This window comes from Pleurodeles waltl, chromosome 1_1, assembly GCF_031143425.1.
Source record: "Pleurodeles waltl isolate 20211129_DDA chromosome 1_1, aPleWal1.hap1.20221129, whole genome shotgun sequence".
Classification (NCBI taxonomy): domain Eukaryota; kingdom Metazoa; phylum Chordata; class Amphibia; order Caudata; family Salamandridae; genus Pleurodeles; species Pleurodeles waltl.
The window spans coordinates 437,928,316-437,943,985 of record NC_090436.1 but is presented as its reverse complement, the minus strand read 5'-3'; the positions used below and the strand labels follow the sequence as shown (position 1 = coordinate 437,943,985).

The 15,670-nt window shown below is 40.1% G+C and overlaps 1 protein-coding gene across 1 annotated transcript in view; it reads right to left on the bottom strand.

The window, feature by feature from the left end:
* Window positions 1-15,670, bottom strand: part of LOC138284976 (baculoviral IAP repeat-containing protein 1-like) — a 796,353-nt gene that overhangs the window by 599,897 nt on the left and 180,786 nt on the right. The window contains exon 4 of the mRNA XM_069224352.1: window positions 7,409-7,490. Within this exon, the coding sequence (XP_069080453.1) occupies window positions 7,409-7,490 (82 nt within the window). The remainder of the gene's footprint in view (window positions 1-7,408; window positions 7,491-15,670) is intronic.

Below are 15,670 nucleotides of genomic sequence, written 5' to 3'. Positions count from 1 at the left end.
CCCTGTCATGTTTAGTATGGCCAGAATGGTAATAGAAATTCCTGCATACTGGTGAAGTTGGATTTAATTTTACTATCTTAGAAATGCCACTTTTAGAAAGTGGGCATTCCTCTGCACTTACTGCCATCTGTGCCTTACAGCCCTGTCTCCAATCCACGTATGGTCTGTGCTGGGATGACAGCTCACCTTGTGCATTTCACCCTAACAGCCATACGCACAGGACACTCAGTCATATCTGGATTTATCTGCATACTGAATGGGTCTCCCTGGGCAGGAAGGGTGGAGGGGCTCTCTCTTACATTTCAAAGGCCAGTGGCCTGCCCTCACATAAAGGACTGATAACCCACCACAGGGGTCCTGGCAGACAAGGGTGGTCTGAAAAGGGGAACTTGTGCACTTCAAAACCACTCTTTGAAGTTTCCCCACTTTAAAGGCATTTTTGGGTACATAAACCGGGTCTCTGACCTGACCAAATCAGACACTTCTGGATCTACACCTGCACTCTGTCAGAGGGACTGCCTGGCTGCCCAAAGGACTAATCTGAACTGCTTTATTGAGAAGGACTACTGCCCTGCTTGTTGCTCTGCTGGCCTCTGACCTTGCTGTAAGTACTCTGCCTTCCCCAAAAGTGCTGTCCAAGGGTTTGGATTGAGTTTGCCTCCTGTTCTGAAGTATCAGGGCCAGCAAAGACTTCACCAGCTAGCTTTTAGCTAGTTTTCCGATTTCAGCGATGCCAAGAACGACTTCAGTGACGCCAACACTGACACCGCAGTTGCTCCCGATCCATGGACATCGCTGCATGCAACGACTGCGGCCTGCAATGCAATTCTAACATTGCCGCAGTGCCTCTGATGTCACACAGTGTGATTGTGACACTGCGAAGTTGACTCATCACGTGTTGACAGACTGGATTTATCAACCCTGCCGGGTCACAAGGATCCGATGCCTCGCCACCGACGCTGCACCAGCTCCCTCTGCAACCAAACAGAACTGACGCCTTGCCTCCCCTGCCTCACAGCACGGAACTGATGCCTCACCTCCCTGGACACCTTAAAAGACTGATGCAGCAGTGGCTCTAGTGAATCTGTGCAATGTCTTTGTTTCTTTGTTTCCAAAGGTAGGGGTACATGTGACTCAGTGACCGGCTTCTGTAGTGTTGGATTATTGGGAATGACTCCGTCAACAATGCCATGAAAGCCATAGTTTGAGCTATAGAGTTTCTAAGTGCTTTAGTGGGATTTAATCCTTAAAAATTCATAACTTTGCTTGTGTCCATTGGATTTTCATTGTTTGGACCGTATTGTATTCAGATAAATACTATCTATTTTTCTAAACATGTGTGGTGTATTTTTGTGGTGTTTTCACTGTGTTACTGTATGATTTATTGCACAAATAATTTACACATTGCCTTCTAAGTTAAGCCTGACTGCTCAGTGCCACTCTATCTGAGGGTGAGCACAAGATGTGTTGTTATTTATCCTGACTAGGATTGTGGTCCCTACTTGGACAAGGGTGTATTGCTCTGCCAAAAAGAAACCCAATGTCTAACATATGTGATGCCAGGAAAATGTCTGCCAGCTTTATTCAACTTGTATAAAATAAGCTTTTGAAGCATGAAGAGGTATATCCTGAAATAAATAAGTATAGCAAGAAAAGATTGCCATTTTAATAACATTTTATAGGCCGAATAAGCCCAAAAATAAGTGATCCCATTTTCCAAAAGTTAAGAATGACTCCTCGTAACGAGCATCATAATTAAGGTATATAACATCCCCCATATCTGAAAAAACATGAACTCCAAGATATTCTGGGGTGTCAACAAAATGGGGATCAGCTATCTTGCAGCAAACAGTTGTTGCGACCTGTGTCTTTGTGGCATTGAGTTTATAGATAGATATAGTTCCAAACTGCTGTGCAGCTATTTATATTAGTACTAAGTCCATGGGGGGGCAGGCGAGAAAATAATAATATTGTCAGCATAACCTAGCACTTGAACATCTGAGTTATGCAGCTGAAGTGATGGAAAGCTAGTTAATGCCATTCGAGCTGGTATATAGGGATCTAGATATGATGCAAAACATTGTTGGGAAAAAGGACAGCCCTGCCTTGTTCCTTGATGAATGAAAATTCTATCTCACAACCCTACAGTGCAGACAATGTGGATAGTTAGTGATGTATAATGCCCTGACTCAATTTAAAAAGTCAGGACCGAAACCCATCCAAATCATGGTAGACCATTAAAACTACCAGGAGACCCTGTTGAATGCCTTTTCAGCATCCAACAGGATTATGCTGGTGGGCAAACCCATAACTCTAGGCCTCAAATGCCGTTTTGTGATGTGAACATGAGGTGGTGTTTCTAAATGGAACAAAACCATGTTGTATATGATCCACAAGGTTGGAAAGTAAAGTGGACAAATGATTAGATAAACATTTGGTATTCATTTCAGACTACAGCATGTATCAGCAACATTGAATGATATCAGCCACAATTGCATGGGTCTTTATTCTTCTTTCAGAATACTGCTTTATGTATTTCACTAAATGTTGGAGGTATGGAACCCCCAAATATTAAAGCATTAAAGAGATAATGTAACAGAGGAGTTTAGACTGCAGAAAAATAACTTATAGAGTTACACTGAATTAGCATCAGGGTCGGAGGCTTTTCCAGCTGCTATCTGAGAAATAAAATTCCCTATCTCATCCCTTGAAATACTTAACTGCATGGCCTCTCTCCATGGGACATATATCTCTTTAACTTGAATCCTTTCTGAACACTTCTCGAGCTGCACTTGTATAGCTCTGCTATTTTCAGTACACAGTCTGGAGTAAAACTAGTAGAGAGCACCCCTCATCCTCTGCTGATCATGAATCAGTGCCCATTTTAGGTCCCTAATCCTAGAGATTGGGTTCATACTGTTCTTATTCTAAATCTGAAATGATATTAGGTGTCCCATTCCCTCACTGTTCTCAGTGTGTGAGCTCTGGTAAAGAAGCAGTTTTCGATTTGCTCAATCCCAAGTCTTGCTGTTAAGTGCCATTTGAAAAGTAGTAAAGTGTTAAAAAATTAAACATGTACTAGAGGGTTGAGGATGTCCACAGATTCTGTGTGTATAAATGATCTCTAAATTAACTAGTCTTAATCCTAAATATCTTTGAACTGCCAATCTGCCTGACCTAACCGTATAGCACAGTTTAAAGTCTGGCCACATATGAATGACATTAGAAAATCCCGAACCATTGTGATAAAAGTTAATCCAACATTAATAGCAATGAATTCCTTCATGTTAGCCTACAAATACTTAATACAGGAGGTATTGACAAGACATTTGCGATCAAATATCCATCTTGATAACCCAACATGCGTTTTGGAATAGCTAGACCTGATGTAAAGAGATAGAGCATTGTGATCTGAAATAGTCTGGATTAAGTGTAACCTCTCAAGATAGGAACAGCTGCTCAGTGGTACCATCCTCAGAAGGGCATTATTGTTTCGTACTTCGATTAAGGTATATGGCTTCTGATTCATCATTTATAGTTTATTCTGGTTACAAATAACAGCCTTAAAAAGAAAAACATGCAATTGAAAACCGATTAAATTTACCAGATATAGCATCATTAGTTAAAATACAATTACTAGTCTAGTCTAGGTAATTCAATAAAAAAGTGAAAAAAAGATTTTGCCGACACAGATGATAAATAAACCAGAGTTAGCGCTCTTCATAGATAACAATAAAGCCAAGCCCCCATCAGAAAAATATCATCATTATACAACAAAATACACCGTAATAACAAGCACTTGCAAAGCCAAAAGATCCCAGCAGCAAAACCTAAGGCTTTGCAGAAGCTTTTTTCCCCTTATAAGAATGTTGAGAATGTGCATGCGTACTTGGCAGCCATCATTAACAGAGAATGGTAAAAATATAATAAAATGCATTCAAAGATGGTGATGTGGATGCACACTCATCCATGGTGGCCATCTTTAAATACATTTTCACAGATGGCTACCATGGATGCGTGCACATCTGCAGCAGCAGTTGTTACAGTGTAAAAGAATTCCCTTAAAAAGGCACTCTGATGCAATTGAAAACAATACAATGCGATAATCATTTATGAAGCGCACAACTGCTTCCAAAGAAACGTCCCGGCACTAACAGCAAGAGTCGGTAACAAATCAAAAGAGCAACTCAATCCCGAATCAGGCACCAACCAAAGGAGAATTGAAGTGAAAAGCGTTCAGATTCTTACTAAAAGCAATTTCCGATGGGAGAAGATGAAGGCTGAGAGGAAAGAGTTCCAGAGCTTAGAGGTGAAGTAGATAAAAGATCTCCAACCTTTCTTAACTTTGCGAAACCGCAGCAGTTGACGAAGTTTTAGATGTTAGATCTCAAGGATTTACATTGAAAACTTTTGAATATGACCTTGTGCTGGTAGCACAGTAGATAGCAAACAATGAGATAAAGAGACTGGGGGACAAGTGGGCACAGAGTGAGTGAGTGAGTGGAAGAGGGGGAATAATGACAGAGATTGGAGCGGAGGGGCAGCAGGTAGAGAGAGAGGAGAAGCAAAGAGTCCCTCACATGAAGGTCTGATGTCAGCAGTTGAAAGAAACATCATCCAATCAAGCCACTACAAAACTGATATGCTCCTGGTGGGACAAATCCAAGAATAGGAAGTAAGGCCATTGAATCAGGAACAGGGAAGTGAGATAGGAATCACATCTGTCCAATTATGAGCAAAAGGCTGAGATACAGTCCATTCTAAGTATGTGCAATGTACTAGAAACAAAAGGTCTCCAAGAAGCACCTAACGCTGTCAATCAATAGCCAGCCCTGAAAAGAGCAGAACCCTAACAGGCACCCCATGTCATCTACATACGAGTTATAGTTTGATCATTTAGTTAACGCGAATTTTCCTTTTGCTCATTGCTCACGCCTGCTGAAGATAATTTTACAAAACTAAATTTTTAAATTTTCTGTACACTTACATTATACCTATTAAAAGTACAAAAGTGCAAAAACGCTTTCAACCAACACATCCTCAAACAAATACAGGAAGGAAACAAAAGCAAGGAAATGTGACTCATCTTGGATCTGCCTTTGACTGTAGGCTCAGCAACTGGAGTTGTCTACATGCCAGTGCTTAATTTGTGCTTGTTGCTTCCGCTGCTGAGCACCGGTACTTATTTTTGAGGGCCAGCGCTTATTCTTCTGCCTAAAGCATTTGATGCGAGCAAAAGACATGTATGGGAAAGACGAAAAAGCGTCACAAAGGGAGAAAGTAGAAAGCTGCATGAGTGCGCTGAAGGAGCAGGGAGTGGCTTTATATGGATTGAAGAGGCCCGAGATGGCTTCAGGATGACTCCGCCTCAGTATTACATGTTCCCACATTTAATTACAGCCGCTGTGTGTTTAAGAGGAGGGCTGTGGGCACCGGCACGTTTTTATTTACAAATTAAGCACTGCTACTTCTCATCTTACAGAAAAAGCATACAAAGGCATAGTTCCCTTTGGAAATCTCGGGTATAAATAACGTAAACCAGCAGTAAACATATATTCAAAATATATTTAATGGCCCCATAACGAGTCACAACAGATGTAGGCTGCACCCAAAGTGAAATAAAGTGCATTTACATCACTTCTGACCTCGCAATATGTTTTGCACCACCCTGTTTATTTTAAAATACAACATTTAAAGTAGATCATAGACGGGCGATCGCTGGAAGTTGGAATGCCTTATCTTGTCAGTACGTCCTGTTCGGTATGTTGTAAAACAGTAGCATAGGGACTAGCCCAAAAGCATAGGACAAAATAAAATTGGCTGAATGCTGAAAGGCCACTAAATCGGACATGTCACTTAGGCACATTTCAGCCATCGAAAGGAAGAGCTGGGTGGATTTCTTTCAGCAGGTTTTAGATACTCCAACGCAAGATGTGTTGGCATTTGAGTAAACAGATACACTTCGAAATATTTTGGCGCCGGCTTCTGTTTTGGCTTAATACCCTTCCAGTTGCAGAAACTGGTTCTTTTTCCATCCTATTATCAACACTTGAGCTGTATTTGATAGTATGGCTCACCGGCCTGACCAAGAACGCCTCATATCAAATAACAGGCCCAAAAAATCTCAGTTATTTACTATCTTAAGAAAATTATTATGAAGCAAAAAGTAGAGTCTAATACAATATGGCTTTGCCTGCAGTTAACATTTTACACTTCGCAATACCTGGCCTCAGTTCTTCTTAACACTCAAATAGGACTCGAATGACAAAAGCAAATAGTGAACAGAATTCTCTTTCTGGGCCTAATAAAGGGCGACATCTGCCTAGCGCGGGCAGGGACCTACAATACCATCTGAGGTAGGGCCACTGGCATAGCAAGTGGCTAAGGACTCCAAAATATCTTTAAACAAAGGTCTTAAAAGTCATGGAGCCAGCATTCAGCCTTCTCGAACTTCATAACACACACCAAAGTTATCAATCAACCTCACCAAAGTGAACACGAGCAGTAAAAATACACCTAACACGTTCCCAGTAAGTAACTCCTACCTTCACCAGTAGTTCTGTTATCAGAATTTAATCTGCTCTATCCAAGGCAGCCTGGTGGTGGAGGCAGTGAATTTGAGCCGGTGGTTTCCGGTGCGGGGAACCAGCACTTAATTTTGAGGGGCAAAGATCCTCTGTGGCTTCCCCCTTCATAAGGAAGGCAGACATTGTTCCAGTGCTGGCAAACTCATACATTTTCATTGGCTTTCCGAGCTTGAAGTCTGTTGGGCATGATTTTTACGAACACCTTACTTACGCTGTGCCAGTTCCCTTATCATGGGAAGACAGAAACACGGGCAACCTTAATCTCAACACTTCCTCCAGTAATAGGAGTATGGATTTGCCAGCCGGGGCAAGTTAACATATAACCTGCCTACCTTCCCAACAAACTTAAAACAACTACCCAGCCCCCACACTTATGCTCAATAGGCCTCAACACTTCCAGTTTTGGCCTGGGCAAGTGTGTTGAATGGCACCTATAATGTGGAGAACCTTTGCATAGCGCTATTAAGAAGAGGTGAACAGGTTTCCGTTTATTATCTGAAACTTCTATCTTGCCTCCAAAAATGCCCTAAAAGCTAAATGAAAAATGCTATAAAATATGTAAGCAGGTAATCACCTCAGCTCCAGATAGGGGCGTTTGCATCAAATATACAAACCATTTCTACAAGACTTCATAATTGATCAGACACTCAAATATGTTATACCGCTGCAAATAAAAACAAATACATTAATTTTTAACTGTAAGAAATACAAGTGCAAAAGAAAGCAGGGTATGATAAGGGCATCTGTAAGTTATATCCTGTCGACCGCATAACCTAGGCAGCCTTTGGATTACATGTAAAAGGAGAGTTTGATAAACTCACAGTTGCTGCAGCAAAACCACAGTAATCTTCAATGTACTCCACAATCTCATCCTGCGATTTCATACTCTTCAGAAACTGGCACCTTAAAATACAAATATGTCGATTATTAATCTAGAGCATTACTTTATCTTGAAATTGAGCATTTATTTTCATGCATTATGGGCCTATATGTAGCAAGATGAAGAGTCAAACCAGATGTATAACAGAAGACAGGTCTGACCCAGTAGTCAGCTGTAGGGGACTGGGTCTGCACAGGACTCCATGAGGCTGGCTTAAGCATAGCCATTCCACTCTGTGATCACTGAGTAGTAGTGGGGGTGAATCTTGGCGGGTGTCATCTAATGAGGCATTGGAACCGTGGCTAAGGGGGTAAGCTTGAGCAGACATGGGTACACCTGATGAGTGGGACTTGAGCTTCTTGGATTTTAGTACAAAAATGAAAATATTAGAGCACAGTATGAATACAAGATCTGATAACTTGCAGCTGCCCTTCTCCTCTACACACAACACGCAAGCAAAGAGTTATGTCAAAAATAGGAATTCATAACTTGCCTTTAGGGAGGAAATGGATTAATCAGTTACTTCAGCAAAAGCATGCAGTAATAAGCACAATGAAGTTAAGTATGGTGTATTATCCAGATTATGGTGTAATATGCAAATTATGGAGACACATTAAAAACTATAAGAGCCCGATGTATAGAGTGCCTTTGGGGATGCAATGACATCAACAGTTTCGAACCACAACTCGTAGCAAATGCCAAATCCCTTGGATTCGCCCCGGACACAACCTTTCCCTATACAGACACATTACCAAAAAACAAAAAAACTGCCTGGTACCAACTCTCTCTTCTAAGGAATGTCAAATCTTTTCTTCCAGAAAGCGATTTCACTTCTGTGTCTGGATGGGGTAATGCTCTGCTTCATGGCCTCCCAAACACCATACTGGCACCCCTTAGAGGCTGCAGCATGCCTCATTGAACTCGATTGGCATTCCCTGCCAGCCCGCACCATCTTCAAACCTAGTGTTATCACTTACAAAGGCATCAAAACCAGCTCCTTGCTGATCATGAAGGCAAGCTCACCATCTCTGGTGGGTCTCTGCACATCAGCTGCCAGAACACCATCAGACTGCATTCTAAGAAGTGTAAAAAAGAAAAAAACAAGACATCTGGAAGAACACCTTTGCATCCATCACAATGGTGCTCCAATTGAAGACTCACCTCTTTAAAGAACACTACATCACAACGCATTAAACATCCTCAACTCAGCTTCCTCTCATATTACTCGGCAACATTCAACTTGCGTTTCACCATGTACAGCACACTGTTGCCTTTTGGCTAGGTTTGCGCTAAAGAAATACCATATACATTCATACAAGCATGCAAAGCCTGTAACTTGCTGAATCAGACGTCGCTATGTATTAATGGTACTTTGCAAGACTTTTGGCTCGCAAAAGAGCCTTTTGTAACTCATTCCAAATTGTAAACAGGAGGAAGCATGAAAGCAGTGCCCTCTTCTCATTGAGAGACACTATGATAAATAAATGCCTTGCAGCCACAGCTGACGTTGCAAACCATTGACAGGTTATATAGGATAGTAAACCATTAGCAAAGAAGAAGCTGTACCAGTGCGAAAGCTTCTACTTGTGAATGGTGGCTTTTAGCTGCAGGGGTAGGTAAGCAGAGCATACAGTATTCCTGGAGGACACTGCATGCTCCCAGATATAATTCCCTGCAAGCTGCTTAATACACATTGACTTGCAAGGAATAGGAATGTAGGGATGCGGGTCTGCTGTTCTTTGCAAAACATGTGTCTCACATTCAGGCATGCGGCTGAAGGTTTTGCAAACTCCTAAAAATGTGCATTACAAAATTAAGGGTAAGTCATAAACTGGTTGATGTGTAAAAAACACTGACTGGGTTGTGACCTGCGTTTTGTACACTATGCCTTATATGCCCTCTATCACATGACATTAGTACCTGTTTAGGTAGATGCAGGAATTGTGGCCCTGCGAGTTGGGCTATGTTTGGGCAAGCATCGATATTGTGGGAGATGTTTTGTAGATCGACAAGGAATGTGTGTAGTCCAAGACAGTGGGACTAGCTTCTCAGTGCTATGTTGTCAGGTTTCTGGGTGTTTCACACGTACCATTTGCTCGCAATGCCCTTTCTCCTTTCTGTCTGACCTGGAAGCCCATGGGAGTGACAGCAAAGAACTGGGGAACAGTGAGGTGACTACAAAAAGATGTAGGTGGAGATCTCTGCCACCGAGGCAGAGGTCTCCATATGGTAAATTATAGGGAAAAGTTTAAAAGTTTATTTGAATTTAAAAAAATAGGAAAAATATTATTAAGCTAAATCATAATGTAAATTAATTTCAAATATTTATTTTAAATGTACAATAAAATGCTAGAGTAATATTAACCTAATTTGTAATGTAATATTTATTTGCTCTGAATGTGTTAAATTGAATAAAAATGATTTTCTTAAGCGTGAAAAAATCTCACCCACAGTATAACATGTTATATTTATCTATTACAAAGAGCTATGAAGAGAATTAATGTAAATTAATCTAATTATTAAAAAAATAAAGTTACTTTTGAATTTGAAAAGGTTATTAATGTATACACTACTAATTATGGCCTGTTTATATATATTTTGTAACATTACGTCCATTTATATTTAAAAAAAGTTAAAATAAGTAATTGAGATTAACATGAGTTCACATGGCCTTTTAAGTCCCTGCATCCATTATTTTCTATGAGAGGGTGTTGCTATACCTTGCAATACCTATGGACCTACACCAGGCACAAGGTGAAGTACATTTATGACTGTGTTGGGTCCTTTTTGGCTGTAGTTACTATAGAAGTGCAGCTTGTGAACAGTAGTGGGTTTACTCTTTCATGGGTTGGTGCATATCCCTCCCTGAACCCCTATTAAGCTCCCCCTAAAACCCTCAATTAATCCCACACATTAAGTTGTAAATACTTGTCATTTTCCAGTCACTCCCTTCTGTTCCTCCCACATTTAGTAAATAAATGTATACCTATGAGTGCCGAGAGCTACACCGTCTGGGAGGATGTTTCCACACATGCAAGATAGGAGGAGCTGAGACGTACATCTCACCATGTAGGTTTGTGAATTGCATTTTGTAGTATGTTATTTGTACTATGGTGGTACTACCAACATACTATGAAATGCAGCTTGTGAACGGACCCCTTTTTTTCTCTTCACTGTAAAATGTGACTCGGAACATTGCCTCCATTATACAATAACCCCTGTGTTCTTTCCATGAACCAGGACTACAATGCTACACACAAACTACAATTTGGCTACAAAATTATTTTCCTTATGAATTAATGAATGTGCCATTTGTATAACGCACTGCTGCAAAAGCATCCCAGCACCACAAATGCTCAAAAGGGAGGAGGATTTATTTAAAGCTGCTGAGTACTATGAAATAGGCAAGTCTTTATACGTTTTTTGAAAATCTGTTAGCTAGATGAGTCGTGAACATTGTATGGGAGGGAGTTCCACAGTTTAGGGACCAGAAAGGTGAAGGAGCATCCACCTAAATGAGCATGAAGGACTCTGCGTACTTGCAAAAATAGTTGATTGGAAGATCTCAAGGGCTGAGGCGGACAGTAAGCATGGACTCTATCTCTCAGATAGGTAGGGTATTAGTAAACATTTCAACTGGATGTGCTGATGCACCAGTAGTCAATGAAGATTAAAGTGGTGGGGCGTAAATATGGGGGGAAAGTTTGGTTTACCGAAGTGAACCCTAATGACATAGTCCCATAATAAACAGGATGTTTGTAGTTTGAAGAAGAGGATATAACAATTACAGTGCAAGTTTGGAATATGCAGAGTACCAAGGGGTATAAACCGGAGCCCAACTGGCCCAACACCAGGCAAAAAAAGGAAGAATGCCTAGTCCACCCCTGGAGGAAGAGTACCTAAGTGGATCAATAGCAAAGCAAAAGGATACAAAGTTAGAATAGTCTGATAGAAAGCCCCCGGTAGGGATACAGGTAACAGAACACCGACGGGCAGTCCAACTAGATGAACAGGTGGACACTATAGATAGCTCCAACTCCATTCTGCCTAATGACTGTTTACAGCTAATACTGGAACCGCAATACCATTCTAGGGGACGATATGATATCTTAGATAGAGGAAATATATTAAAGCTATTACAAGCCATTCCTGCATTAAAAGATATAAAATCGACTGATATTGTCTCCATAGAGTTTTTACCAAGGGAAAAAACAAAATGAAGGAGGCCTAAACGAATCACCCCTAGTAACATGGAGATCATCGCATTTGCTAAAAATAGTTGTTAAAGAAAAATTCTCCTTCTTAAAATAGGGAATTAAATTCAGCATACCCAAACAAATAGGCTATCCTGACCCGTTAGAAGAACAAATTAATATGGCTAATCAATTTAAACCAAAAGAGTTGGATAAACCTTTCTCAGTTATGAGATCTGCAACTAGAAGAATGGAAGACTACCCCTCAGGGCGCCTTGTTTCTAATACACACTCCCTATCAAAGCTAGATTTAGGCTGGATATCGGAAATAATCCATCTAGAAAAACGTCGAATAGTAGGGCGCACAATAGGTTGGTAACTTTGCATGAAGACCCTCTCCAAGTTTGCTCCTGGAATATAAATGGGGTTAGATCAAACACCAATCAAAAAGATCTATCAAGCGTACTGAAGAAATTTAAAATTATTCTTTTCCAGGAGACCTGTGCCACCAACCTCTTCGCAATTGATGGGATTTATTTCCCCAGCAATAAAAGAGAAAAGGTATGGGCATCCAAAGGGGGGATTAGGAATTTTTATCTCAGCAGGATTAAACATATTATGTACTCGATTATATGAGGAAAACAAAGATTTCTTGCCAGTGAAGCTAGATGGGTGGAATAAGGAACATTCCAGCCCACTCCTGCTAATTAATGTCTATATCCATCCAGACGCCCGATCCCAAAAACATATATCTTCCAAATTGATAGACACAATTTTAACTGCCCATCAGGACTTATGTCCCCTGGAGCTTCTAATAGCCGGGGACTTTAACCTGAAATTCTTAAATCCCTTTGAAAGGGACGCACAAACCACCCTGCAAGACCAATTATGGGCAGTACCACAGCAGTCCCTGGGGGTAATAGAGAGAGGAAAAACTGGCTCACTAGCACTCTCCTTAGTAAAAGATCTTGAGGCTCTTGGGCTTAGACTTCTAAATGGAAGATATCCACAAGATACTCCGCTGGCAGCTACCTGCTACGTCACTGAAAACCAAGCAACAATTGACTATACTGCAGCTTCCTTATTTCTGCTTACATTAATTACAAAGTTTTATATTGTAAAATCAGATATGAGTGACCATGGCCAGCAATGCCTGGAGAAAGGAGGTGGCCTTCCCAATTTTAACCTTGCACTAACTAAACCAAGGAATGTTACTACAACAAACTATAAAAACTCAGATGGACTGAAAAGTCAAAGGAATCCATAGGTGAACGATCAATGACGATAATTTACCAATGCTATATGGACATAACCAGGGACGTAATAACCATCTGGTCGACTTTCCTAGATAGATTTGCGACTGGTCTTCTTGTAGACAGATCACAAAAGAAATATCAAAACCAGGGGCGAGGTGCGAAAACAAACAAGAATATAAATATTTCAGCACACATGATTAAATTAAGAAAAGAACGAAACAGAGTTTTAAGACTATATACCAAGAATCCAACAAACTGTTATATTAAGGCTGACCTAAAAAATCTAAATAATATATAGCGGAAACAGATTTGGGAATATAAACATCAAGAAAACCATGATTTTTGGGCAAAGGCCATTTTCCTAAGTAAAAAATCAAATACACAAGGTTTTTGGAAAATGATAAATGACCTGAATAAAGCCCCGATGACTTTGACCAACTCTAATTTTTCGGAAGCCATCTGGTTTGACTAGTTAAGTCACCACTTTGGCGAACAAAAGAGAGCCAGCAAAAATTTAGAAGAGGAAATAAAAAAGTAAAGCCTAGAAAGAGTAAAATTAAAGCCCCTTATCCCCCGAAAGGGAACCAAAAAAATTATATTTACAACGGCTGAAATTATGAACTCAATAAAAAACAGCAGAGGTGGGGGTGCTCCTGGTCCAAATGGGATCCCAAATGCCTTGTTTAAATTGAATCCTGTCTTTTGGGGTGAAAAACTCGCCTTGACTTTCAACCATTGAATAGCGCTAGGAAGTGTTCCAAAATCTTGGAGGGGGGCGATAATCCATCCAATATTCAAAGGAGGTAGTAAATCACAGCCTGAGAGTTATCGATTGATTACCTTAATGGATGTAGAAGCTAAATACTATGCAGGGATTTTATTGGAGCATCTTCGCAGGTGGGCAATTGAAAATAGGATCATTCCCCCTAATCAGACAGGTTTTGTAAAAGGCCTGGGTACGGTTGCAAATATTCTAACTCTATCCATGGTTATTGACAAATGTAAACAAAAAAAATCAACCCTTGTATCTGTGTTTTGTTGATTTTAAATCGGCCTTTGATTTGGTACAGCGATCTCTTCTATGGGAGAAATTAGCCTCCTGGTGAATACCGGAGAATCTGTTAAAAGCAATTCAGCGATACACAGATACATGGATAAGAGTTAAGATAGGGGATGGATCCTTCCTTCCAAGGGAAATCAAGATGAAACAAGGACTGAAAATGGGTTGCGTGCTGGAACCATATCTCTTTAATCTCTTCCTGTCAGACCTGACTGCGGAATTAAATAAGGTAAATGCGCACTCCCCAAAAATCGGTGATATGACCATTTCAAACTTGCTATATGCCGATGATGTAGTACTCCTGAGTCAAACCAAAGTAGGGCTACAGCGGCTCATCGTAAAGATATCTGAATATGCTGAGCAGAATTGAATGGAAATTAATCAGAAAAAAAACAAAGTAATGGTAATCAGTAAAAAAACTTCTAAAGTCAAAAAATGGAACAAGCAAAGGGGTGATTTGGAACAATTAAATCAGTATAGATACCTGGGTGTACTCTTTGATGAACGGGGCTCCTTTCTCCCCCAGAAACAGGAGCTATACAGAAAAGGAAATGTTTTACTGTTCGCTTTCCGCACTTTAAAAAAACTGCTTACCGGCCCTTGCTTCAAGTCATTGCAGCCAAACTAATTCCAACTTTAGGATATGGAAGTGAAGCCATGGGTGGACAAGACGCTATTATCCTAAATAAAATCACTGGAATTTTTTTTAGGTCCTTATTCCAGCTACCGGGGTATACCTTCCAAGCACAAATTAGGCTGGAGTTTGGCTATTTAAATTATTGTATAGATAGAAAAGCCAGTTACATTAAAGCCTGGAAACATGTACAGCTAACAAAAGAAAACCAGCTCTGTCGAGCACTTTGGAAGGAGATTAGTTCAAACTCTAAAGCCAAATCTCAACAGCACTTAGACCAGGCACTAATAGACTTGGAAGTAGTGGAATTATGGGATTCAAACGTTTCCTACTTTGCCTTCAAAAAAAATCTTAAACCGAATAGTGAGGAAAAGATCAGTAAATATGGATAAGAGCTTATTAGCCACCAGATCACACTCCTGGATGGTAATAGATGAGTATAAACTCTTGAAATATCAGCCATATCTGGAGGCTGGGTGGACAAAGTCAGACAAGGACCTTTTCATCAAATATCGATTTGGCATCATTCACGGTGGTGCCCATCTAATCCTGTGGAAACGCCCTGCAACAATCCCTCAGTGCTGGTTGTGTGGCCGTGGCCAAGAAGATATAATTCATTTGATCTGTATTTGTAATGACCCATGAAATGTACGCAAATCTCTACTGAAGGTAGCAAGCAATCAAAGGACAATACGGTCTTGCAGGCAAGCAGTGATTGCCTGTTTTAAACCCTCTGACGTTGTTCTGAATGCTAAATTTACCAAGTTTTTACACTTAATATAACAATATTTAATGCAAGTTCATAATTAGTATAAATATAATAAGTCTTCGTACAGAATTTACGGAATTAATTTTATTTTTTATTCCATATAGTATTTTAGAGTTAAACCCACAAGGGTAAAGTTAATTTGTACTTACCTCAGAAAAGGAGATACTTATTAGAACAATTCTTAAATTATATTATCCTTATGTACATTAAGAATTTATAGTAGACATCCTGGACTGTATATATTTTGTTTTAAATAGAATGATGTGATGTATTGTTTTTTATTAACTATGC